Source organism: Penicillium griseofulvum (assembly GCF_001561935.1).
Source record: "Penicillium griseofulvum strain PG3 chromosome Unknown contig_84, whole genome shotgun sequence".
Lineage (NCBI taxonomy): Eukaryota > Fungi > Ascomycota > Eurotiomycetes > Eurotiales > Aspergillaceae > Penicillium > Penicillium griseofulvum.
Genome location: NW_024467475.1, coordinates 1484314 through 1509349, shown reverse-complemented (window position 1 = coordinate 1509349; position 25036 = coordinate 1484314). Strand labels below are relative to the sequence as shown.

The following is a 25036-nucleotide window of genomic DNA, read 5'->3' as shown; positions in this document are numbered from 1 at the left end:
GATAGGGAAGGGCGCACACGGAACAGAGAGACTATCGGAAATGTCCAAGAGAAATATAATCAACCAATCTAAGCAGTACTAGATTATCCGATTGCAAGGCGAGTATTGATGCCTTTACTCTGTGGCCAGTTGCTGGTCTTCCCGGAGACCCTCAACCTTCAACTCCTCACCAGTGGCACGGCGGTACAGATCACGGACATCATCTGTGGGGAGTGGTAAGCTAACAGTTGATAGGTTTATAATGGAGGAATAGCTTACCGGTCGTAGTCTCGAAGTGGGATGTCGAGTCGTAGCTCTTGGAAATGAAGATGTTGGACTCTGAGCCATCATCGGTGGGCTCGTAGAGAGGAATGGGGGGACCCATGAACTTCTCTTCAATCTTGCCCAGGCGCTCGAAGCCAGCCTCAAGCTCAAGGTGGTGGTTGGCATCGTTCTCGGCGATAGTGGAGACGATGGCGATGTAGTAGCCCTTGGGGCAGACATTATGCGCGGAGGAGACCATGGCAATGTAAATGTCTGGAGAGGTCAGTGCGCTGTCAATAAATCGGGACCGTATAAGACTCACCATGCTTGCGTCCAACCTGGGACTGAGGAATGATCAGTTGCACAGAGTCGCTGCTGTCGGTCTTATCGATAGGGTGGTTCAGAATACAGATAGCCTTCAGCAGGTATCCAGTGACCTTAGACTTGCTGGGGAAGTAGGAAGGATCGGCGATGATCTTCTTGGTCTTGGTCTCGAACTTCATGGCTTCGGATTGGTCGTCACGGTCCTTCATGGTCGCCTTGATGCCGGAAACCTTGCCATTTTCGTAAAGCACCTCGTCAATGTCGGTGTTCAACATGTAGGTACCGCCGTAGATGGCAGACAGACGAGCGAAGCCCTGGGGAAGCTCGCCCAAGCCGTAGAGAGGGTAGATATAAGGCGATTTTCCGTAGCGTGCCATAGAGTTGACGTACAGGCGGATGCGGTTAATGGTTTCGACGGCGGCACCGTTCTTGTTGATATACTCGTCCGAGGGGTACAAAGCCATAGAGTGACCGACGAAATCGCGAGTGTTATCCTCGAGACCAAACTTGTCGTAAACCTCCTTCATTGTGCATGTATGGACGTTCAATCCTGGTCTCCATTAGCTATCCGCTTTGATGAGCCCCGCCGAACCGAGGTTGAAGGTACATACCCTGGTGACTGGCTGGGTCGTCCTCCTTGAAATCGCCAACCCACTCAAGGAACTTCTTGGCACGTCGCTTTTCAAACAAGCCCATGAGCGATGAGCGGAGAGCTTCACCAGCATCCGAAGGCACCTTTGCCACGGTCGCCTTAGGACCCTTGCCTTGCTGGACGTAGCTGCCGGCAATCTGCTTGAACTCGAGGTATCGGGTAACATCTGTGGAAACCAAAATATTGGTCAACTCCCCATTGGACATGAGGAGCTTGGGGACCAAATCGATGTTCCAGTCATTGACCCTTCCGTATTTCTTCCATGGCTCCTCGCCGGGGCGGACGTTGCCGTATTTCTTGAACAGCTGCAAAGGGTGTCAATAATGGAAGTTGAGAATTAATCGGTGCACATACTGCTTCGATGTTGATGGATGCTGCTTCTCTGTAGTCATTGTAAGCTATTTTGATCTTCCAAGGTTGGTGCCGTCATCGCAAGCTTCTCCGCTTGACTTACCCTCCATAGTGATCATTGCGATCGATGTGAAGAACCTTGTTGCCCTTCACACTGAGGACACTGTTGAGAAGTATAAGTAAAATGCTGGAATAATTAAAATCCAAGCTCGAAGACTTACCCAGACAAAACACACTCGGTCAGGCCTGAAAGAATTGGTCAGTATTGACCTTAAGAGGGGTGAAATGGCGGGGTTAGCAACATACCAGTGCCGAGCACCACAACATCGTACTCTGGGGCAATCTCGTCCATAGTGAATATGGAAGATACTAGAGGTAGAAAAAGATAGAAAGTAGACTCAAAAAGAAAGAGAAGAGAAAGTTGAACTATCTCCCCGCGGACGAAGCGGTAAGAAAGGGGAACTATTTGACGGATCCGCCACTAGTGAGTTACCTCACGATATTAATGAATCGGGAGAACTTGGCTTCAATGAGCCCCTGAATATATATATGCTTAAATTCCTTTTTCTCAGGGGTAAATATGATCGCCAAATAACTATTCTTAGGATATAAATAAAAAAGGAAGTTTTTTTGTTGGATGGACCACCTATACTTTGACATGCGTACTATAATCATTTTAAAAAAAGCTAATGTTACATACTAAATTGACCCTTGGAGACTCGGTTTAAGTCTCTCTCTCGATAAGGTGTGTCTTTAAACCCTCTTCTCATCCTTATTGCTCCTTGCCCTCCTGCTCGAACTCAGCGTCATCGAGTCCGTAAAAGTTCTCAGGACGGTATCCACGCTTGTACATTCGTGAGGCGTCCTCCCAAGCATACCAGCGTTCACGTAGAACGTGCTTGATGTTCTTCATGGTGCTTCGAATCTAACATCAAATGAGTCAGTCGGGTTCATATAATAGTCGCCAATTGAAGGTCATCTTGGAAGTGACGAAGTAAAAGTCTCCATGCAGCTCCACAAGTATATATAGATGAACAAGACGGCTTTTACAGCCAGACCAAAACTCACCACTTTGTCTCGTTCCTGAGATTCAAATTGTCCGTAGCCGGCCTGGAGTCTCTCTCTCTCCAAATCCGATGTCATAATGCGGTTTCGTTCCCGGACACATACATGCCACAGAGCATGGAGGTCCTCCCAACTCTTTTCGCGGAGTTCTTGGATACCCCATGGACGACCTAGATTGCTAACATCAACATTGCTCCTAGCACATTGATCATATACATTGGAGACCAATCAAACTAACCATGAGCGTTGTCATAGGCTGGGGTAGGCAATGCCTCCCGGTTAGGGGGAAAGAAGCCCCAGAGTCCATGGTTAGGGTTTGTTTCCCGTGGCTTCATATCTGCCGGTGAGACAGGTTTGGGCAATGGCCATCTTGACACAGTGAATGGGGTTCTGGGGCCGGTTCGATTGATGGCCGATACACCACGGTTTTTGCTCTTGTCGCGTCGAGGGTTGGCGCCAACGGAAGCAGTGGAAGAAAAGCTCGAAGACTGAATGGCTGACAGGGTCACGGAAGGGTGAAGTGATGGTGCAAGGTAAGTGGGAGGCAATTCAGCCATAGCCAGCCCTCTCAGGCGGCTAGCAATGCGTGGAACCTGCTGCATGATTGTGATGACTTTCCCCAAGACGGTCGGGATCGGAGATTGATGGCCTTTTTCGCAAAGGCGGCAAGGCTGGTCACGTGCCACCGAAGACCAAGTAGCATGGATGTTACCAGCCTCGGGTTCATCGGTTTCTTCAAGCCTTTTTTTTTCAAGTCATGTTGTTTCTTTTGATTTAAATTCTATCTTCAATTTAACGAGAAAAAAAATAATTCAAATATCTTCTCCGAAGATATCTTTAAGTGTTTACCTCTTAGGCCTCACATCGCGGTTAATTACAGACTTGGCCTGTGCATTCTTCAGTACCCGCGCGTCTAACTGCCCAATCGACTTCCTCACCTTACTCGGCGGAGCGCCGCATCAAGCGTGACCAAGAGGCCTTTGTGGATTGCTCTCCCCTCCACAGATTCACTTCAGGTCTATTACTCGGCCAATCCTCTTTTCTGATTTTTGAAATATTCCGGGATATCGGAAACTGCTTTATTCCTCAGCAATATCGACTATGAATAGGCCAGGTTCGTCATTTTCCTTCAATGCCTTCGCAAACCCTTGTGCCTTCTTATCGTTCCACCTACCTCCGCGGAGTACTTGATATACAGTTAGACTTGTCTCTTGTGCTGGGGTATACTCTCCTTGGTAGGGATAGTTACCAAGCACTGTGAAAGCATCGAGGAGTCCAATCGCAACCCTTGGTCCAGATGGTTTTACATTTGCGACCGAGACATTTGCAAGGACATGCCCGCACATTCCTGTCTTGTGGTGTTGGCCTGAGCAGCCCTTGATGCGACGATCGTGCTGACTTGGCACATTTGTGTCAGGATCTGGCCCGCAGCCGCTGAGAGACACCCCACGCAACAGCAAGCTCGAACTGCATCATTAACCTCTGCGCGATTGTCAAACGGGAAACTGGGTGCGATTGCCTCGAGTTATCCTTTCTGGACACACAAGATTATTTTCGTGAATGGATGCTAACTTATGTATCAATAGGCGGCGGTGCGAATTGGAGCTTCAATCTACCTGTTAGTGGAACATCTGGCCTACCGGGCAATCAACAACGCACAATGGGGACTATGGGAAGTTTTGCGCAAAGTCTTGGAGGGTCCCAATCTACGGCACCACTTGATCTCTCGTAAGTACTCTCTTGCTATGGTTTGCAGTGGTCTCCTGTATCTCTAGGTCTTCCAATTTTGTCTCCGAACTGACGAGGTCGGTGATTCTAGGGAGTTCCCTTCGCTATCAGGAGCATCACAGCAATCACAGTCACAAACTCCTGGTCAGCTAATGTGGGCCAACGCAAGTCAACGCGCTGCTCAGCAAACACCTGTCCAAAGACAACAGCTCCCTCCGACGTCGCAAACCCCCTCCCGTTCCTCCCAACCCCAGGGTCTTCCCACACCTCAACAATCTCAACCACCGCATGATGACATGTTTCCCTCTGGTGCGCAGTTTGCCAACCGACTTGACGACTTTAGAAATGGTGGCCAGGGTATTAGTAGCCAACTCGGTGCTGGTGGCCAGCCCCAGACAGGCAATATTGAAGAATTCCCTCCTTTGGGTCGCAATGCTGCTGCTGAGCTTCCTCTCGGTCGGACTGGTTCGTTGATGCAGGGTGCAGGTTTTGGGGGCTATGGAACTGGTCTGGGGACGTCGCGGTCACCAGTCAGCCAAGCGCCCAATGGCATCTTGGGACAAGAAAAAGAAGTAGGTTTCTACAAGTATGCTCGTCTTTTTACACAGCACTAACTTTACGACAGGACTTGAACAATGGTGTGCTTCCAGGCCAGCGTAACTTTAGCGATCCACAGCTACAGCAAAGGCAGCCAGAAAGTAGCGATGGACAGGATGTTTCTGGTGCACCCCAGAGTACTGAGCAACCGCCCCTCGCACAGATGAGTGAACTTGATAGGTTCGGTTTGGCGGGTCTGCTGCGCATGATACACAGCGAGAGTCCTGATGTTGCAAGTCTCGCCGTTGGCCAAGATTTGATGACACTAGGATTGGATTTGAACCAGGCTGAGTATGAGCTCCTTTGTTCCCATACTATTGACGCATACTAATATGATTCTCTGCATAGGCCTTTGCACACATCGTTTGCTTCACCGTTCGTGTCATCAATGTCCGCAGTCCCTCTGGAACAAGACTTCTCTTTACCGGCTTGTTATAATGTCGCCAATATCCAACCCCTTCAGTCTCGTATCCCTGGGTTCAGTGACGAGACCCTCTTTTTCATCTTCTATAGCATGCCTCGGGATATCATGCAGGAACTAGTGGCCGAGGAATTGATGGGCCGCAAATGGCGGTACCACAAGCTTGAACGGTGCTGGCTGACTCGGGATGAGACATATCCTGGGCCCGTTGATGTGGAGCGTGGTGTAACAGAACGCGGTGTGTATCTTTTGTGGGATGCTTCCGCCTGGAAGAAGGTCCGAGTAAGTAACTTTCATACCTTGTTAGGACTTGAGAGACTGGTCAAGCTAACTTTGATTGCAGCGCGAATTCATTCTTCGGTATGAAGACTTGGATAACCGGTTGGATCCTAACCGAGGCGCTGCCCGCCCACCTGGTGTGGTGCATCATGCCTCATGATTTGAAATTGCAACGACCTAGGTGTGGGCATGCAGAATACAAGTAATCAACTATGGCGTTTGGTTTACTGGTCTGTGTTATAGTGCTCCGGGCTGGCCGATAGTACATTAACCTTCGGGCACAAGGCGCGTTGATTTCTTGGGTATTAAACGGACTATGTGGGAAACCAGGATACGATCTTTGAAAATCAATGACCTGGATGATCTTTTCAGAATACTGTAAACCGCTATAGATTCCTGTAGACTCCTATATCTCCAAGACATCTGAATGAACTATCGATCTAGCATGGCTTGCGCGCAGTGGACAGAATTGCCACCCATTCAGTATCGATGTTCCCAGATCCGTAAACGTCTTCCACGTACTTCTCTAGCGCCGGACGAACCTTGTCCTTGTTTTCCTCCCGCTGCTTCTCAGTCCAGAAGGAGTTAACCATCACGGGAACCATCAACATGCTCATATCCACGAAGACATGGGAGGCGAGGGTCAATTTTATTGTTGCTGGGCGTACATCAATGTCCTGAAACCCAAGCTGCTCAAGTTGGGACTCGATCCAAGACTTTGAGTCCCATTGCCCTTCAGTCATGACCGCCATGAGCTCTCGGGTCTCAGGAAAACATAGGTTTCCTGGCATACTTTTAATCGCTGCTCGGGCGATGGCTATCCAGCCGGCTATTTTCATGTCAGTAAGTTTAGTATCTAAGACAGTCGTTCTAATACTCACGCTCAATCCAGGTTGAGAAAGCAATAGTTCCGCCGGGTTGCAGCATTCGGGCAGTTTCTAGTGTTCTCTATTAGACTTGAATATAATAGGGAGGTAAGCAAGGATATCATTACCATTGAGAGCTTTAACGGACTCGTGGAGTGCCATATAGGCTACAGAAGGAGCATAGTAGTTAGTCACAGTCAAACCAGACCAGAGTGCACCCAGAAACTAACTTACCGAAAGCAGTGAATATGTGAGTGAATTGAGCACTAGGTAGGTCAGGCTTCTGCGCATCCAGGATCTTTGTCTCCGTATTTTTCCAGTCCTCTTGTTGTATACGGAGCTTAGTGTACTCGATGATTGCCGACGAGATGTCTCCGGAGGTCAACTTCCACTTCTCCTTGACAATGTCGCCAACCTTGTCATTGAGGATGCTAGAAATAATACCAGTGCCGCAGGCATTGTCAAGGATCACTAGAGGCTGATCAGGATTGGCCTTGGACTCGGAGATCACCTTGCTCTGGTCAACCAGAAGTTCAGCGAATGGGCGGGTGATCATCTCTCCGCGTTTGAAGGAGTTGGCATAGGCTTCACTCTTGAAGAAGTCCTCGAGGTTGACTTTGTCAGCCATGGTTGGTAAAGCTGTAAGGTGGTTGGGGATCGTGATTGAAGTTAATCAAAGAAGTCTTGTTTGGGAGAAACGTTCGAATTATGTGATACAAAGCTAAGATCATGAATAGTATTCTTGCTGGAACTAAACTGCCCTTTAAATAGTCTGAAGTTGCTCGGCCCCTATGCCTAGTTTGTTGGCGTTATACCTAGGCATGATACTACAAGTGTTGTACGGCATAGAAAGTCTCCGATAATGTCTCCGTGAGTGGATTTGAGTCATTTCTGAAGGTTTATCTTACAGGCGCATATATTAAATCAGCCTCATACTACACCGTAGTTTAATGCTATCAATGATTGGTTGAAGGACGGATCTTGAGCAGTAGGTAACTCCCAAGGTTCCCTGATCATTGAGTGGATTAGCAAAAAGGGAGCTCTGTAAGATCAAAGTGAAAGTGACAAAGCCCTTGGCTCAGAATCTCACATCAGCTCTTAAATAAAAACCTCTGAATACCATTAAATATACCAAATTTAGCGAAGAGAGAGATTTAATCTCCAGTCGTCAAGTGCCCTGTTTACATACTTCAATATCACGTGATAACAAAGCCCCCGCGCTGACATCAGCAAAACGACGCCAGGCCCAAATGGGTAAACCATCAACAGCCGGTGCGGCAAAACAATCAATTCCCTCCACCTCCCCATCTGGCCGATCTATGCACTCTGCTAACGAGCAAAACGCCGTTTCGGAGTCGCAATCATGAGGATTACCGAAATTGTCATAGATGTGAGTCTCAAATCTACTCCATCGCTATTCACTCTGCTAACTAGGTCGTCAGGGCTTCAAATCGTACGCTGTGCGTACGGTGATCTCGGGATGGTATGAAGTCCCCCGCATTAAGCATGAATTATATTATGGCTTTAACCTAGTGTCGGGGTGATCTAATTTACTGATCGTGCAATGTAGGGACGAAGCCTTCAACTCGATCACCGGCCTGAACGGCAGTGGTAAATCCAACATCCTCGATGCCATTTGTTTCGTGCTTGGTATCACCAACATGACCACAGTGCGCGCGCAAAACCTCCAAGATCTCATCTACAAACGCGGCCAAGCTGGTGTCACGAAAGCCAGTGTTACAATCGTTTTCGACAATCGGGATACCGCGAAGTCACCGATCGGGTTCGAGGAATATGCCAATATCTCCGTCACTCGACAGATTGTGCTAGGAGGCACAAGTAAATATTTGATCAACGGGCACCGCGCGCAACAGCAGACTGTTCAGAACCTGTTCCAGAGTGTCCAGCTGAATATTAACAACCCCAACTTCCTCATTATGCAAGGTCGCATTACGAAAGTCCTGAACATGAAATCGGTGGAAATCCTGTCAATGATCGAGGAGGCAGCTGGAACACGAATGTTTGAGGATCGAAGAGAAAAGGCAAACAGAACAATGGGAAAGAAAGAGCTGAAGCTACGCGAGATCGAGGAACTGTTGAAGGAAGAGATTGAACCTAAGCTCGAGAAGCTCCGGTCCGAGAAACGAGCCTTCCTCGATTTTCAGCAGACGCAGAACGACCTCGAGCGCTTGACACGACTTGTTGTTGCCCATGACTATGTTCGTGGCGGGGAGCGATTGCGGATTGCAGGCGAAGAGTGCGAAAACAAACGCAATAAAGCGCAAGCACTCGAAGATAACGCGAACAAACTCAAAAACGAAATCGCTCATCTAGAGGAGGACGTGAAACGAGTGCGTGCAGCTCGCGATAAGGAACTCCGAAAAGGCGGCAAATTCCAGGGGCTTGAAGATGAAGTCAAGAACTACTCGCACGAGTTGGTCCGACTGTCTACGGTCTTTGATCTGAAGAATTCAAGCGTTGAGGAAGAGAAAGAGAAGCGACAGACTATTCAAAACACTGTCACTGATCTTGAGAAAGTCTTGAAGGAGAAGCGCAAGATCTATGAGAAGCTACAGGCCCAATACGATACCGCCAAGGCCGAGTTGGACGCACAAAATCTCCAAGTGGAGCAAAAGGAGGAACTTCTTCAGACATTGCAGACTGGTGTCGCCTCAAAGGAGGGCCAGGAGAGTGGTTACCAGGGTCAACTTCAAGATGCGCGCAATCGCGCAAGCAATGCCGCCACAGAACAAGAGCAAGCAAAGCTCAAGATCAACCATCTTGAGAAGCGGATTAAAGAGGAAGAGCCTCGTGCAAAGAAGGCAAAGGAGCAAAACCTGGGGCTTTTGCGCGATCTCGAAGGGCTGAAGTCGCAAGCCAGCAAGCTCGAGTCCGAGCTGACTCGGCTTGGATTTGAGCCTGGGAAGGAGGAGCAGATATACCAGGAGCAGACCGAGCTTCAACGGGATATCCGCGACCTCCGCCAACGGGCCGATGGGCTCAAGCGGCAGGCGGCGAACATCGATTTCAACTACGCAGACCCCCATCCCAACTTTGACCGGTCCAAGGTCAAGGGTTTGGTTGCTCAACTTTTTACCCTCAACAAGGATCAGGTTCCCGCTGCGACTGCTCTAGAGATCTGCGCTGGTGGTCGTCTTTATAATGTGGTCGTGGACAGCGCAGAGACCGGCACCCAGCTGCTTCAGAAAGGCAAGCTCCGTAAGCGCGTGACTATCATTCCCCTTAATAAGATTTCTGCCTTCAAGGCCTCCGCGGAAAAGATTGGAGCTGCGCAGAACCTTGCCCCTGGAAAGGTTGACCTCGCTCTATCCTTGGTCGGATACGACGAGGAAGTTCTTGCGGCAATGAACTATGTCTTCGGCAACACCCTTATCTGCCAGGATGCCGATACAGCGAAGAAGGTAACGTTCGATCCGTCAGTTCGTATGAAGAGTGTGACGCTGGAGGGCGATGTGTATGATCCGTCCGGAACGCTTTCGGGTGGAAGCTCCCCCAACTCCAGCGGTGTTCTCGTTACCTTGCAAAAGCTCAATGAGATCACAAAGGAGCTGCGGAGCAAAGAACGACAGCTCGCAACTTTGGAAGATCACATGAAGAGGGAAAAGAAGAAGCTCGATTCCGTTCGCTCTATCAAACAAAACCTGGATCTCAAGACTCACGAGATTAAGCTTACTGAGGAGCAAATTAACAGCAACTCTTCGTCTTCGGTATGTCCTCCTCCTAATTTGTTCCCCGCAAATTTCAACTAACCCGGAATAGATCATTCAAGCCGTTGAGGAAATGAGAGCAAACATTGAACAACTCAAGAAAGACATCGCCGACGCTAAGTCTCGCCAGGCCGACGCATCCAAGGACATCAAGCGAATTGAGAAAGACATGAGTGAATTCAGCAACAACAAAGATAGCAAGTTGGAGGAGCTGCAGACTACGCTCAATAAACTGAAGAAGAGCCTGACCAAGAATTCTTGCTCGGTCAAAGAGCTGCAGAAGGAATTGCAGACTTCGAGACTAGACTCTGAACAAGTTGGAAGTGACTTATCCGCAGCTGAGGAACAATTAGTTGAGTCGGACAACACTCTCAAGGCCCAAGTAGAAGAGATTCAATCACAAAAACGGGAGCAAGCGCGGTTGAAGGTATGCGGTGCCCTCGCAACACTACTCAATAATCATGTCACTAACAATTTTAGGATGCCCATGACATCGCACAGGCTCGCCTCAATGATGAGAGGGCCAAGCTGACCGGTTTTGACGAGGAATTGCGAGAATTAGAACAAGCCATGAAGAGCAAATCCTCCCAGATCACCGAGGATGGACTAGAAGCGCAGAAGCTCGGCCATCAGCTCGAAAAGCTCGAAAAGGATCAATACACTGCTAGCCAGGCGGTGGCTCACATGGAACAGGAACATGAGTGGATTGCGGATGAGAAAGAAAATTTCGGACGCGCCAACACTCCCTACAATTTCCAGAACCAGAACATTGCCGAGTGCAAGTCTACGCTACGCAACTTGACAGAGCGATCTCAAGGGATGAAAAAGAAAATCAACCCGAAGGTCATGAACATGATTGACAGCGTTGAGAAGAAGGAGGCTGCTCTGAAGAACATGATGAAGACAGTCATCCGTGACAAGCGAAAGATCGAAGAGACCATCATGAACCTAAACGAATACAAAAAGGAAGCTCTCCACAAGACGTGGGTCAAGGTGAATGGCGACTTCGGACAGATCTTCAACGAACTCCTACCGGGAAGTTTCGCCAAGCTTGACCCTCCCGAGGGCAAAGACATCACAGATGGTCTCGAAGTTAAGGTGTCCCTGGGCAAGGTCTGGAAACAGAGTTTGACAGAACTGAGTGGTGGCCAGCGTTCACTCATTGCTCTTTCATTGATCATGGCCCTCTTGCAATTCAAGCCTGCGCCAATGTACATTCTCGACGAGGTCGATGCCGCGCTAGATCTCTCGCATACACAAAACATCGGTCGACTGATCAAGACCCGTTTCAAGGGTTCCCAGTTCATCGTTGTCTCGTTGAAGGATGGCATGTTCCAGAACGCCAACCGTATCTTCCGCACGCGGTTCAGCGAAGGTACCAGTATTGTTCAGGCGTTGACTCCTGCGGATTTGAAATAAGCATGCACATGAGCTTGGTTGTCTATTGGTTGTCTATAGTTTCTTCCTTGGTGTGTTGGTCCGGTTGGGTGTGAGATTATTATGTCCGGCCTTTGGTGTTTGGTTGTTTTTGGATGGGAATGGATATCTGTTTTACGAATTATGCATGGTAAAGACTATTTCCATTTCAATTGGGTATCGCCCTCCGTTATACATTCAATGCTATTAAAGCGCTTTCGTAACCATTCTGTATGTTATATGTAGACCCACGATATATAAATAATCCAGTCACAGTAAGAAAGCATAATAAGCTCCATTTCTCGGGCGATAGAGTGTTTCTATATTCATAAAAGAAATAATCCAGTCGTTAAATTGTACTTTTATTCATTGATAAGGTGTACTCCGTACAATATAAAATGGTCAGCGTTGACAAACTTGGGAACTCCGGTACCCGGCACGTGCCCTGTCGACCTGACCCGGTGCCACCTTCCAATGCGTATTGCGATTTCATTGATAACTACCCCCATTGACCCAATACCGAACTATCTCACCTGGGCATCACTTATATTCAATCATATTCCGATATCTTGTCTTTCTCCGAATCGTTACAGCCAGATACCGACATCGGGGACCCTGAAGATCTGACTCAACTTGCGCTCCGCCAACACAAAGATGACAGACGAGGAACCTTCGCTGAACATACCTTCGCTTCTCACTCTAGCGGTTGTATCATACTTTGTAATCCGATGGTTCTTCAACCGCGATGAAAGCTCCGCGGGAGGAAACCGAGGTCGGGGGCGTGGCAATGTCGTCGATCCGGCGCAGGTGGAACAGATCGCGCAGATGTTCCCTCAACTGAGCACTCGGGATATCATGTGGGATCTTCAGCGTAATGGGGGCAGTGTCGCCGCAACGACAGAGAGAGTTCTGACTGGACGGGGGCTGGAAACTGTACGTGTTGAGCTGATGCTGTCATCAATTTCCCCCGCCTTGTCTTTGTCCGAGGCAACTCGACTTGATTGCAGGCCTCAAATATACACCAAGACATTGACTAACCCATTCTCTTAGCCTCCTCCTTCATTCCAGCCTCAGGTCGCAATCCCCCCAACCAACATCCCGCCGACACAGACCGCCACGGCCGCATCCCCACAGAAAGCCGACGCACAGGACTTGATATCTCGGTATAACCTGAATGAAAAGGCCGCGAGCCCTCCTGCGGAATCAGAACCAGAAACACCTACGAAGTCCTCCTGGTCTCAGAATAAGGAGGAGCGCCAGCGGATACTGCAGAAGCGCCGAGATGATATGATTTTGGCCGCGCGGAGAAAGATGATGCAAAAGAACCAGGGCGATGTTCAATAATATGAGAATTGTCACGCTCGCCCTGTCGACAATGTGATTTTTCTGTATACTGTTTTTGACGTCCATAAACCTGGCTAAACCTGGCAAAACCCGGCATCTGTGTTTCCTGGATGCCGATATACCCTCTCCATTCTTTCGGTTTTTCGCGACATCATTTTGTATTAAAGCGTTCGCATGCTGTATGGTGTTAGTTAAATTGGAACATTTTCGATTATAACCGTTGATCATTGGATCCGAAGGGTATATTGGATTATATACATGAAAGTCGTTTTGAGCATTGGTCTGCGTCACATATGCACCGAAGAACTCCAAATGAAAGATACCCCAAAACAGAAAAGGTCCCAAAATGCCTAGAACTCCATGTAATCTTCTTCGTCATCATTGTCCTGGGTACCATCATAGCCACCATTTGCTCTCTGTTCGGCCATCTGTTCACGCCGGGCCTGTTCCTTGGAGGACCCAATTCTCCTATGAGCCGGTTAGCAAGTTTAACGCGGATACGCAGGTTTCCGGGAATGAGATCAAACATACCGAAGACCATCCACCACACCAGTAATAAACCCCCGCTCCTCTCCCAGTTCCATAGAACCGACACCCGTCAAAGCAACACCACCACCACCGGTCGCTGCAGCATCCAGCACATCAACACCAGACCTCATTTTCGCCATGCGCACCTCACGCAAGTCCTTCAATAGCCTCCGTATCTGATCGGGGTCCACGAGATCATCGCTCGCAGCCTCAAGCAGCATATTCCCAACCTCAACCCAGTGGAAAGGTAGTGAGGGGGGATCTCGCGAAGACGTCACAGTCTGGGCTGTGTTTTGAGGTAGGAAAGGTGGCGCCGCATAGTACCTATTGCCATCTGGGGTATACTGCGGCCGAGCAGACGGTAGTGCATCACGGTCTAGAATGCTGGGTTGACCAGGTAGAGGAGGAGGTGGGGAGAAAGCGTTTTTGTAGTCTTGGTGCTGGGACTCGAATTCGAGGATGAGAGCTAATGGCTCTGGATGTAGCCATGTTGGTGGGATGATGTTTGCGCGGCGTTGGCGTTTGAGGAGGAGGGCGAGCCAGAGGGGGAGGAAGGCGCGTCGGGGTGGGACGAGAGGTTCAATGGGGCCCTGGGATAGTTAGCTTGATGTTCAGATGAAAATATTTGGAGGCGCATTCACTCCTAGTAATTCGAGGCCTTCTAGACGTTGGCGAGGCACAATTGTCACAGTTTCCATCTCCGCCAGGAAGGCGATTTCTGAGGCTGTGACGCCCCGGGGAAGAGGGAAAGCCATGATGTGAATAGGAAGTTGAATGCGATTTCAATGTCCGGGTCGCGATGTCATAGTTTTTTGCGATGATATAGGTCGTGTGATTCTGATCGTTTGCTTCGCGTTTGCTTCACGTTTGCTTCGCGTTTTTGTTGTTTCCCTTTTCTTTTCTTTATTTACTGACTGTTTCTCTTCTCTTCAAATACTCAATCAACTTTTCTTTGAATATTTTTACTTGAATTTCGAGTCGCGTCAAGATGTCAACTTCGAAACGGACGAAACGTTTGAAACGTTTGCATCGGGAGAGCTCCGCAAACTCCGGCTGGCCCGCCGAAGAAATGCGAATGACCTGGCAAGTTTACATGGCCACTGCAGGTAATCATCTAAAAAGCATGGTCAATCCTCCAGAGTCAGATCGTAGCCGGAGTGCTCGATGGTTGGTTCCCTTTTGTTTGGTCTCCATTCCTCTCTGGGTGAGTCTTGTCAACAAGACTGTCCCCGAACCCTACCTCGACGAAGTCTTCCATGTCCCCCAAGCACAAGCATACTGGTCGCATAATTGGATGCAGTGGGATCCAAAGCTCACAACACCACCAGGCCTGTATTTGTGCTCATACATCATCTTCACTATTGTGCTGCTGCTTCGCGGGTCCCCGACAAAGCTCAGTCCGGATGTCCTGCGTATGACGAACGTTGGTGCGACAACAGTTGTTTTCCCATGGAGACTGCAGAAGCTGCTTGATACCTTACAGAGAGCGGAAAATACTCGGCCGCTGGGAGCGAACGTGTCCCATACCGTGCTGAACATATGCTTGTTCCCCCCGCTGTTCTTCTTCTCGGGTCTGTATTACACAGATGTTCTTGCATTGCTGGTTGTCGTGGAGGCGTACAATTGGGACTTGAAGAGAGATTCAGAGAGAGATCAGAAAAGCGAGTCAGGCGAAGGTGCGAAAAAAGCGCCTAGCAATAGAATCCTGGACACATTGGGATTCTTGGCTTTCGCGCTGGCTGCACTGGTCTTCCGCCAGACCAATATCTTCTGGGTCTCAGTTTTCCTAGGTGGACTTCAGGTGGTCCGCAAGATTCGAAAGTCTACCAAGCCCTGCGAGTCATCCGAATTGTCAACTATCGTGAAGCAAGGTCAGCAGAATGAGGTGTATGATCCTCTTGTTTCGGAAGCTTCTTTGGAAGGTAAGTTGATCTTTTGAATAGATATGAAGCAAGCAAGGCACCATTCTAACCTGAAATATAGATTATCTGAAGACCGCTATCTCACTTACAACTGTCGGCTTGAAGCAGCCTTTCTCTCTCCTTGTTTCTCTCATTCCTCATATCATCGTCCTTGCTGCCTTTGGTGCATTTGTCGTTTGGAACAACGGAGTAGTGTTAGGTAAGAGTGATTTGCTTTGTTACATGACATGCGATCTTGACTGACAGCTGCTATTCAATAGGTCACAAGGAGTTCCATACCGCAGGTATCCACCTAGCTCAGATGCTCTACATCTGGCCGTATTTCACTTTCTTCTCATGGCCTCTTTTTGTCATTCCTCTGACTAACATTCTCGCCCTCAAGCCACTCCCCGTCTATCTAAACCTAGGCTTCCCGCCGAAACAGAGGAAATATCCAAAGCTCAAGGCAGCTCTGATTGTGATACCGCTTATGCTTGCCGTGGTCCACTTCAACACCATTGTGCACCCGTTTACACTTGCCGATAACCGACACTATGTGTTCTACGTGTTCCGCATTCTTCTGCTACACCCAGCAGTCAAGTACGCTGCAGTCCCAGTCTATTTCCTCTGTGGATGGATGGTGATCTCCGCATTTGGATTTACCACCATCCAACGCCCGCCCAAAACCCTGCGAATTCGCAAATCTCCCCAGGCTGAATCTCCGGCTCCGGCTCCAGCAGCCCAAGAGCCCAAACCCACTGCGCGCAAGCCTGCACCCGCGCACCAACAGCCGCCGAAGGGGACGAGGAAGCCCAATCGGTCCAACAACAAGAAGGCCAATAAGCCTGAGCCACCAGCAGAGACCAAGAAGAATCCACCTGCAGAGGCCGAGAAGAATCCGCCAGCTGAGCTCAATCATTATGTACCACCGGCAGATATTACGGATCCAAAAGACCCTGCGATCGTGGCTAGAGTTCAGCAACACATCCTCAGGCGGCAGAGAGAATTGCTGGAGGCACCGCGCGTTAGCTTCGTTCTTGTTTGGCTGGCCGCCACCTCCCTGTCACTCATCACAGCACCTCTCGTTGAACCCCGCTACTTTATCATCCCATGGGTTATGTGGCGTGTGCATCTTCCTCCTCTGCCATGTCTGTTCAGGGACCGAGAGACCCGCCCCCGCACAGAGGAGGCTAAGCGCCGTGCTGACTTCATTATTAACCTGCCAAAGTTCGTGGAGACAGCTTGGTTCTTGATCATTAATTTGATCACTGGTTATGTCTTCCTGTACAAGGGCTTTGAGTGGCCGCAGGAGCCTGGCAAGACCCAGCGCTTCATGTGGTGATCTTTCTGTCCTTTCCATTTTTAATATCCCTTTTGACCTGCCTTGGTCTTGGGGTTCGTGTACAATATAAGTGTAGATTACTTGATTACTCTTGAAACCATTTGAATTTGATCATGGTCTGTTATCGAACTGAGCTTAGTATAGATGTATCCAAGGCGAGCGTCATCGTCGTTCGAATGAGCTAGGCTGTAGATCCTATCTTTGATGAAGAACAGAGGTGATGCGTAAATATCCGTATTCTGATAGACTATATGCCCAATAAGAAAAAAGACACACCCGCCCCTCTATATCGTCAATTATATCTACTGCTGGCCCTTCCACGTAGCATATTTGTGGTAAATATCTTTACGGAAGATCTGCTTCAACTCCGCCATCAAATCCCCATCAACCGGCAGCTTAGCCTGGAGCGCACCGACACCACATAGGTTATTCTTCCGATCAATGAACCAAGCAAGCGTCAAGCCACCACCCCAAGTCAACGTCCGCTCACCATACCAACCATCAACATCCTCAAGGGTCACCAAACCACCCAACCCATGACCAACCTTCGCCCCTAGCTCCGTACCCACGCGGAAAAAGGGCCCGACAGCAGGATTATCAAGCGCAGCTTGATGTCCCGCCGCCCCTTCAGGGGTAAGATGTTGCTGGAACATATTGTCGACAGTATTCGCATTGAGCAATTTCCCATCATTAGCCAACAACGAGCGCAAAACCTTAACGAAATCCAAACCGGGAATAAACAACCCATGACCACCAAAGTCACCCCGACCCCGCAAGTTCATCTCGCCACCCCCGCCAAGCACGGCACTCCCAACGGCATCAGGGTCATCGGGAGTGAGGTTGACAAGACGAGGTCGCAGATCCTCACGGGTAACAGGATAGAACTGCGCATCTGAAATACCGAGCGGGTCAAAGATACGCTTCTGCATGAATTCCATCAACGTGCCGCCCGTGACGCGCTCAACTACACGACCAGCCCAGTCAAGACTAGGCCCGTACATCCAGCCGTCACCAGGGTGGAAGATGAGGGGGTAGGTGAACATCTCCTCGACGGAGCGACGCTCCTCGCTATCAGGATCGGCGAACTGCGCGCGCCATTTGGCAACGAGCGGGTTCAGGAAGTGGTAGCAAGTACCGGAGCTGTGTGTGAGCAGCATTTTGAGAGTGATGGGGCGGGCTGGTGGGTCGAGCTGGGGACTTCCGTCTTCGGCAAAGCCGGTGAGAACTTGTTTGGCAGCAAGCTCTGGGGCGATGGATGATAGGTCGCCGTCTAGAGTCAGTAGACCGTCCTCGACGCATTGTAGGGCGGCGATGGTTGTGATCAATTTGGTGGCTGAGGCTACGTATAGCACGTCGTCGAGCTGCAGTGGCTGTTTTTCGCCGGAGAGTAAAGTGCGTTCTCCGATTGCCTTGTTGTAGACGAAGTTGCCTTCGGCATCGGTGGCGCAGGTTACGGCGCCGTTGATCTTGCCGGCGTCGATGGCGGCTTGGAAACTGGTCTCCATGTTTGAGAAAATGATTGTGTAGTGAGTTGACTTTGTAGGAGGGTTGTTAAATAGTAATCAGTTAGCTATATATAGTTACGATGGATAGAGTTCGGGGTCTGTTTTAGGCTAAGTACATCAATGATGTCGTGGCTACCTGAGGGCTGATCGCCCCCAAATTGTTCCCCGAGCTTTGATTATACATGCCAATGGGTCAGCCCTAAGTCGGACAGACTATAGCCCGTATGACAAATCCCAGGAAAGTATCCGAAGAATAGTATATACAATAAGCAAAGCAAATAATACTTTTATCTTGCTGTATTTCCAACTTTCAGGCGTCAAAGCGCAATCGAAAGGCCTAGGATTCCAGCTACACTAGCAACACCGATGAAAACATAGTGGCAGCAAGAGCATAAGAAACGATTGCCGCCTTTTTCGTGTATTCCCATTCCCGAACAGTCTCAGGCAGGTTGCTGTACCGGATATAGTCCCGGTTTTTTTTTCTTTTTCTTTTTTTTTTTTTGCAACAAGCATAGAGAGCATGAATGCAATGCAAGATAAGAGGGAAGAATCCAACCCGTGGGCCCAGTGAGATAGAAATCTGTGGAGACCTCGGGGCCAGCTTATGATACGAGTCACATTAAGGTGCGGCCCTAGAATGAATACGTCTAGAACATGTCAGCACTAGACACGATGTATAAAAGGTTATAGAAAGGCCAATGCAAGCATTTTCCCGCCCTTTTTGCCGTCGACCTATAAAGCTGAAAAGACTAAATAGAATGATATCTGAGATGACTGAAAAGACATCACAAGGCTGCTTTTGCGCGTTATTATTGTAGTGTTACTTACTGTATTACAAGCCACTACAAAAGAAAGCCAAAGTATTTGTGATTTAGTATGAGGCTAAGCTCTTACTAGGTCTTACCAGTACTTACTAGCAATATATATTGCTCGTTTGATTTTCTAGATTAGGACTAAGTCTGAGCTTGAGAGCTCGGCTTTATGACTAGCTCTTTTTCGTACTAATGATATCAGCACTCGATCGGAAAGCGATTCTGTCTTCGTTCATTGAAGGGGTCGATGACCGCGATTGGTTCTCGTGGATAACTCCACGCACTGATACCAAGATATTGTACAATAGAGTGCTCGCGTAGACACGCACACGCCTGTCGACAGATTCGCAGACCTTGAGAAGGAGAGATCAAGGTATCACTTGTTAGGTCACTTGTCTAGGTTAAGAACTCAAGGCTCAAGCTTTTCAGGGTGGGTAAGGTCGTTTCCAGGATCTTGAAGGATGATATGGCAGCCACAAAGTGGTTCAGTGACAAGGTTGATAGACGGGAAAATCGAAAGTGTGTTAGTTATAGCTTAAGCTACCAACAAATGCGCATAAACCTTTGGAGAGAATGCTGAAGGAAGAAGGATATAAAATGTCAAAGGCTATGAGAGAAAGGGCGCTTCTACGAGGAAGGCGCGACTCCCACCTTAAAGAAAGGCCAAGACTAATGAAGCATAACCGATGCTTGCGTAGTAGCAATAGAAACGAGCCTTGTCAACATATTGACCCCTTCGGACTGATGTACAAGAATAGTAGGCCTTGTGATATTATTCAGTAGTTCTAGATATTATTCTGTTTAAAAAGGTCAACGGCAAAAAGGGCGCAAAACAGGCTTATCAACTCGGGATTTCGATTCAAAGTTGAACATTATCTATCATATCCCATTGCCGTTGTAGAGACTGGTAGGCTTTTCTCAAAGGCCAGGCATGTAATTTCATAGTCTGGTTGATGATATCAAGTAGAGCATCTCGCTCCTCTTGCTGGACGAAATATTCGCCGTAAAGGGTAATTGCTATGACAGCATTAACTAGTGCAGGCTGACATTGGGGATGGTTTAATGCGATGCCACAAAGACTTAGGACGATAGTCCGAACTTGTGCCTCCGTTTTACGATGTAATGCACCCCTTGCATTTCTATTGATGGCATGTTAGATATAATGAATATTCAGTAGATGTTCTAATTGCACTTACTCGAGATAGGGGCTTTCGGCAATTAAAATCATTTCAGCCAATTTCAAATGTTGGATCGCCGTCACCTGGGCATCAAAAGAGTACCATATAGTAGGAAAAATGTCCCCTCTGGCTCGATCGGCATCTTGCTCCAGAATTGGTGCTAATTCATGCAGATAGTCATAATGAAGCCGCTGCTGCTTTGCCTTGAGTTGCTCTATCGCGATGAGGTATGTCAGTTGATACCGGCACCTTTTAGATCATAGCAGGGCTAACAGCGAACTTACCCCATACATGAGTCTCTTTCAACCCCCAGCGCCACTTGGCAACTTCACTAGCGAATATGATCATTGTATTGGCAACGGAAGCATTTTGACAGCGCCCCGAGTCAAAACGGAACTGCGGAGCCCGTTGCCTTGTCAAAGCATAATATACCTCCTGTCGGATGGCAATCCAGTAGGCCGCGGTAGCGAGGGAATGATCAAGCGGGGTTGAAATCATGGTGTCAATGATTGTTTGCGTGATGGCCAGGAAGTTGACTCGCTCATTGGCGTGGTTTCCAATCTCCCCTTCCTCCATCTCTTCCATCTCCTCTTCCATCTCCTCATATTGTCGTAGAATCACAGTGGCCGCCATGATGTTCTCCTGGTGTATTGGATCCTGGATTTCCGGGAACTGGATCAATTCCGGAACGCATTTCAACATGTACTCAAGCGAGGTCGACTTTGTTAAGCCAGGCAAAGCCTGCCCGTGGTAAACACTTCCTTGTAATGTTGTGTATTGTGGCAAACGACAAAGATGTCGGGATGATACCGCAAATACCGCATTCCGTAGAGCGGCACAGTACTTAGCTCGACGAGGAACCACTAGTTGAAAGTGACGTCGCTCATCACAATGATCAAACTATAAAATGTCATTTTCAGAGAGTCCCAAGGAGAAATGATTTGACGTACCCATGGAGATAGCTCTTCGATAAAATACCGCATTAAGCAAGCTTCTTGAACATTGCTAGAGCCCTGTTCCGAACCCCGATTGACAGAATAAGAAGAGTTGACAGAACTCGACGTGGTTGTAAGACTATCCAGCTTAGCATTTCGAAAATCACCACCACTTCTCACATAGAATTGTTCCCTTTCAAATCCATTTTCAATACCTGATGATACCGAAGAATTTGAGACATTGGCTGGTGAGGTAGAACAAACAGCCGGCCTTGTAACGTCTAGACTAAACGAACCCGCATGCGAGGATTCATTCTGAGAATTTTCATTTGGCTCCGCAGAACCAAAAATCAGCGTATTCGAGTAGTGTTCGGCTTGGCTTTGTCCATTCAATGGGCTGTCCAATGTGAGTGCGCTCTCGTTAGGATCTTCGTTTGACACGGTTGGGCTAGATCGAGATTGAGACAACCGAGCTGACCGCGTCGAGGGTCTCCAGTTTTTAGGCCTACTATTCACCCATGTTTGATCTTCCCTAAAGTTTGCATTTAAATTTGCCGTGGTGCCATGTCGGAAGACTGGCATTCGTTGCGCAGGTCTACAATTGAGACCTTTGATCTCACATCGTCGGCAAATCGGTTGCCTCCGATCACCTGGAAAGAGCACGATTAGCGCACATGAACAGCAGGGAACCTATCGGAGGTCACTGTCTGGTATCGCACACTTCTGATGCCTGTCTGTGGGTACTTATTAGCGCAGATCAGGACTATGAGCACAGGGATTATTACGGCGGCAATTGGAACAAGGTGCCAATAAATTGCGAGTTGACATGTCTCGTGCAATTCTCTCAAAGCATACGGAATGGTTACAATGAACAGCGTAGATGGGAGGTTTCAAACTGTTAGGAAATAATGCGGCGACATATTCCTTATACCGTTAGACTTACCCCGCTTGGAAATCCCCACGTTTGGCCGGAGCTTTTATCCTTGTTGGACAAATCTAGCATTTTATGCCATATCTCACGGAAAGAATTACCATCATACGTTATGAAAGGTATTGGTTCTGTTTTAGCCAAGCTTGGACACGGAAAAATTCCCTTACAACATACTCAAAAATGCTGTTGGCATTCCTTCTGAAGCTATGATACCGAAGTGCATTCAGGGGAAATTTAGCCAATGCTGATTCGCAAGAGCTATTTGAAATATTTCATTGTTCTACTGTTGAAAATTCTCACCAAATGATCCCTCAGGTTATACAAATAGGCAAACTTAGTACCCAAACATGATATATCTGCTAGTCACCTGGTGTGATGCGTCTAGACTCTCAGCTCTTCGGTTATAATACCCTGCCTCACTATTTGAACAGCAGATCTCATAAGCTCTCTCTCAGCAAGACCCTGCACATCCCCGAACTCCTCGTCCATTTCCTCTAGTGTTTTGCCTTTAGTCTCAGGAACCAATAGCAATGCCCAAACCCCAGCCAAAAAGCACATTACCGTGAAGAAGATATAGGTTCGATACCCCTGGGTTTCCATCATCGGGGGCGTAGCTACTCCAATGATGAAATTGGAGAGCCAGTTGATACAGGTGGCCAAAGCGACGCCCTTGGATCTCGACGCGGTGGTGAAAACCTCCGAAGGAAGTGCCCACCCCAAGGGTGAGTAGGAAGCACCAAAGACTAGAATAAATAAGAAGGCGAAAGCAACACAGGCCCAACCAGCTGCAGAATGCGCGGTCCAATCACTGGAAAATAACCCGCTTAGGATCGATATGACCATGTAGCAGATGGCGCAGCCAAACCCACCAAAAATGGCAAGAGGGCGACGTCCCACTCGGTCAATGATTGCAATGCAAATAACGACCCCAGCAAGCTGCAGGGTATTGAAGACGCCAGAAAGTACCAACGACATCTCATCTGATTGGCCGAGTGACCGGAACAGCGTAGGCGCGTAGTAAATGAATGCGTTGACACCGGAAAACTGTTGGAAAAAGGATACACCGACTGCGACAACCGTCCGGCGCCAATTCTTCTTTTTCAACAAATCTAGCCAGCTGTGCACTTCCAGCTTCCAGCCCTTAACCCCAGGATGGGACTGTTCTTCCACAAGGCGCTGAAAGACGACCTCCGCCAGAATGCCACTGTATTCCGCTTGTACGCGCTCATCTGTGGCCGGAAGGTTCCGGAGCCTGGTCAAGCTGGCCAGGCATTCTTCGGAACGGCCCACGAGTGCAAGCCACCTTGGAGAATACGGGAAGAAGTGTATACAGATGCCTAGTGCCGTAGCACATACCATCTGCAGGCCGAGGGGAAGTCGGAAAGAAATAGAGCCTTCTAGGAGTCGAGTTCCGAAAGTGATCCAGTATGCGATCACAACACCACAGACGAGAGAAACGGATTCCAGAACCAGCAATGTGCCACGTAGATTCGGCGGTGCAATTTCCGAGATGTAGAGAGGCGCTGTCTGAAGAGAAAAGTTAGCAAACCCCCACCAGATCTCGAAACGAAGAAAAAAAAAGAATAGGCAAGGCCGAGAAGAGAGAATATTTACCATGGCCAAAGTACCCACGCCAATACCACCGATGGCTCTGCCAGCAATTAGAGCTCCATAGTTTGGGGCAACTGTTTGAATGATTGCACCAATATCAAAAATAATCACAACAACAGTCAATGCCCGCTTTCTGGAGATCTTGTCTGCAAGGTAAGGCATGAATAAACAGCCAACAAACGACCCAAGCAACAGCATTCCAGTCATGAACCCAGTGCCAAACGACGTCTTAGTCTCGGGAAAGACTGCATGGAACTGGTCCATCACATTGATGATGGAAATGACACCTTGGTCATATCCAAACGAGAAACCACCCAGCGAGGCCAGGAAGGCCGCACCAAACACGTTGCCCGATGAAAATAAACCTCGCACCCCATCAGGGCCGTACGCACCGGCGGAGTGGCCGAGTGCATAATGTGCTTCGCCGGCAGTGATGACAGTCACTTCCTCATGTTCTGAAGATGACTCAATCGCGGACTTGTCCGTTTTGGTGTTTATGCCTTCGTCCATTTCGTCATTGAAGGGGGAATAGGAGTGTATTCTGTTATGGACACAGATTGTATAGATGAGGTTATGTAGGGAAGATGAATATACCTGGACTCCATATTCTTATATTCTTTTTTGGCTATATTCTGCTGCGGGATTTGCTGATCTAGATTCAGGGGCCAAGATGTATTGAAGCCTTTCATTTGGAAATATGACGATCTTTTAAGGTTTCGTTGGGTTAAAGCTGGGGAGGAAAATGACCGGGGAAAAATGCGGAGATGGAATGTCTTACCCATTCAAGGAATATTTGTCTCGAGAAATGAAACCAAGGGAAAGAAAAACGCGGCGATGGAAGCTGAGAAATTACTGGATTTGGAAAGCTGCGGCGACACAAAAGAACCCCCGTTGTTAGATGGAGATCCCATATCCCACCGGGCGCAATGTAATTGGACCTCACATGCGGTTTTTTTTGCAGAGTATCCGCCAAACAGTTCATTTGAGAAACCCTATGGTCAACCATCGGCGATGATCCCTATGTGTGGCGTTTCTCGCGCCCCTCCTTCTCCTCCAACCAACATCGGCTTTGGTGCGAGGCACGGTATATGGGATTCGGATAGCGTCTACCATGCAGGAAAGCCTCCAAGTGGTTACCAGACTGATATCAAGGATCCGGTCCAGAGTAGAGACTACAGGTATATAAATAATAAGATAGCCCCGATCTCATCAGGCGGAAAGTTGCAATCTACTTGACTAGACGTCGGCATTCATCTATCACACTCTCTTGTCATTATAT

General features: G+C 48.5%; 11 protein-coding genes across 11 annotated transcripts; 4 read left to right on the top strand and 7 right to left on the bottom strand.

Moving 5' to 3' along the window:
• Positions 1 to 114: 114 nt before the first annotated feature.
• Positions 115 to 1922, bottom strand: PGRI_051010 (secretory pathway gdp dissociation inhibitor; the record flags this gene model as incomplete). Its single annotated transcript, XM_040792814.1, has 8 exons — positions 115 to 203; positions 259 to 516; positions 566 to 1117; positions 1179 to 1524; positions 1574 to 1601; positions 1674 to 1733; positions 1792 to 1816; positions 1877 to 1922. The coding sequence occupies 8 exons, from the start codon at positions 1920 to 1922 to the stop codon at positions 115 to 117; spliced, it is 1404 nt and encodes a 467-aa protein (XP_040644781.1).
• Positions 1923 to 2342: 420 nt separating this feature from the next.
• mrpl4 (mitochondrial 54S ribosomal protein uL29m) lies at positions 2343 to 3237 on the bottom strand (the record flags this gene model as incomplete). The annotated part of the gene is made up of 3 exons (XM_040792813.1): positions 2343 to 2495; positions 2639 to 2805; positions 2874 to 3237. The coding sequence occupies 3 exons, from the start codon at positions 3235 to 3237 to the stop codon at positions 2343 to 2345; spliced, it is 684 nt and encodes a 227-aa protein (XP_040644780.1).
• A 1058-nt stretch (positions 3238 to 4295) lies between these two features.
• On the top strand, positions 4296 to 5820 carry PGRI_050990 (NOT2/NOT3/NOT5 family protein; the record flags this gene model as incomplete). The annotated part of the gene is made up of 5 exons (XM_040792812.1): positions 4296 to 4363; positions 4455 to 4935; positions 4989 to 5251; positions 5309 to 5663; positions 5725 to 5820. The coding sequence occupies 5 exons, from the start codon at positions 4296 to 4298 to the stop codon at positions 5818 to 5820; spliced, it is 1263 nt and encodes a 420-aa protein (XP_040644779.1).
• A 280-nt stretch (positions 5821 to 6100) lies between these two features.
• On the bottom strand, positions 6101 to 7154 carry gtmA (gliotoxin thiomethyltransferase; the record flags this gene model as incomplete). Its single annotated transcript, XM_040792811.1, has 4 exons — positions 6101 to 6489; positions 6542 to 6598; positions 6655 to 6693; positions 6761 to 7154. 4 exons carry the CDS (start codon positions 7152 to 7154, stop codon positions 6101 to 6103), a joined length of 879 nt encoding a protein of 292 aa, XP_040644778.1.
• A 735-nt stretch (positions 7155 to 7889) lies between these two features.
• PGRI_050970 (condensin subunit SMC2) lies at positions 7890 to 11673 on the top strand (the record flags this gene model as incomplete). The annotated part of the gene is made up of 5 exons (XM_040792810.1): positions 7890 to 7916; positions 7969 to 8009; positions 8097 to 10254; positions 10307 to 10681; positions 10735 to 11673. The coding sequence occupies 5 exons, from the start codon at positions 7890 to 7892 to the stop codon at positions 11671 to 11673; spliced, it is 3540 nt and encodes a 1179-aa protein (XP_040644777.1).
• A 651-nt stretch (positions 11674 to 12324) lies between these two features.
• PGRI_050960 (CUE domain-containing protein) lies at positions 12325 to 13014 on the top strand (the record flags this gene model as incomplete). Its single annotated transcript, XM_040792809.1, has 2 exons — positions 12325 to 12603; positions 12721 to 13014. The coding sequence occupies 2 exons, from the start codon at positions 12325 to 12327 to the stop codon at positions 13012 to 13014; spliced, it is 573 nt and encodes a 190-aa protein (XP_040644776.1).
• Positions 13015 to 13364: 350 nt separating this feature from the next.
• Positions 13365 to 14297, bottom strand: psf2 (DNA replication protein PSF2; the record flags this gene model as incomplete). Its single annotated transcript, XM_040792808.1, has 3 exons — positions 13365 to 13482; positions 13546 to 14132; positions 14184 to 14297. The coding sequence occupies 3 exons, from the start codon at positions 14295 to 14297 to the stop codon at positions 13365 to 13367; spliced, it is 819 nt and encodes a 272-aa protein (XP_040644775.1).
• A 233-nt stretch (positions 14298 to 14530) lies between these two features.
• On the top strand, positions 14531 to 16785 carry alg10 (dolichyl-P-Glc:Glc(2)Man(9)GlcNAc(2)-PP-dolichol alpha-1,2- glucosyltransferase; the record flags this gene model as incomplete). The annotated part of the gene is made up of 3 exons (XM_040792807.1): positions 14531 to 15464; positions 15526 to 15663; positions 15725 to 16785. 3 exons carry the CDS (start codon positions 14531 to 14533, stop codon positions 16783 to 16785), a joined length of 2133 nt encoding a protein of 710 aa, XP_040644774.1.
• Positions 16786 to 17087: 302 nt separating this feature from the next.
• PGRI_050930 (serine hydrolase domain-containing protein) lies at positions 17088 to 18290 on the bottom strand (the record flags this gene model as incomplete). The annotated part of the gene is made up of 1 exon (XM_040792806.1): positions 17088 to 18290. The coding sequence occupies one exon, from the start codon at positions 18288 to 18290 to the stop codon at positions 17088 to 17090; it is 1203 nt and encodes a 400-aa protein (XP_040644773.1).
• Positions 18291 to 19961: 1671 nt separating this feature from the next.
• PGRI_050920 (uncharacterized protein) lies at positions 19962 to 21797 on the bottom strand (the record flags this gene model as incomplete). Its single annotated transcript, XM_040792805.1, has 5 exons — positions 19962 to 20241; positions 20299 to 20494; positions 20565 to 21180; positions 21231 to 21460; positions 21512 to 21797. 5 exons carry the CDS (start codon positions 21795 to 21797, stop codon positions 19962 to 19964), a joined length of 1608 nt encoding a protein of 535 aa, XP_040644772.1.
• Positions 21798 to 22527: 730 nt separating this feature from the next.
• On the bottom strand, positions 22528 to 24267 carry PGRI_050910 (sugar porter family MFS transporter; the record flags this gene model as incomplete). The annotated part of the gene is made up of 2 exons (XM_040792804.1): positions 22528 to 23673; positions 23761 to 24267. The coding sequence occupies 2 exons, from the start codon at positions 24265 to 24267 to the stop codon at positions 22528 to 22530; spliced, it is 1653 nt and encodes a 550-aa protein (XP_040644771.1).
• Between the last annotated feature and the right edge of the window lie 769 nt (positions 24268 to 25036).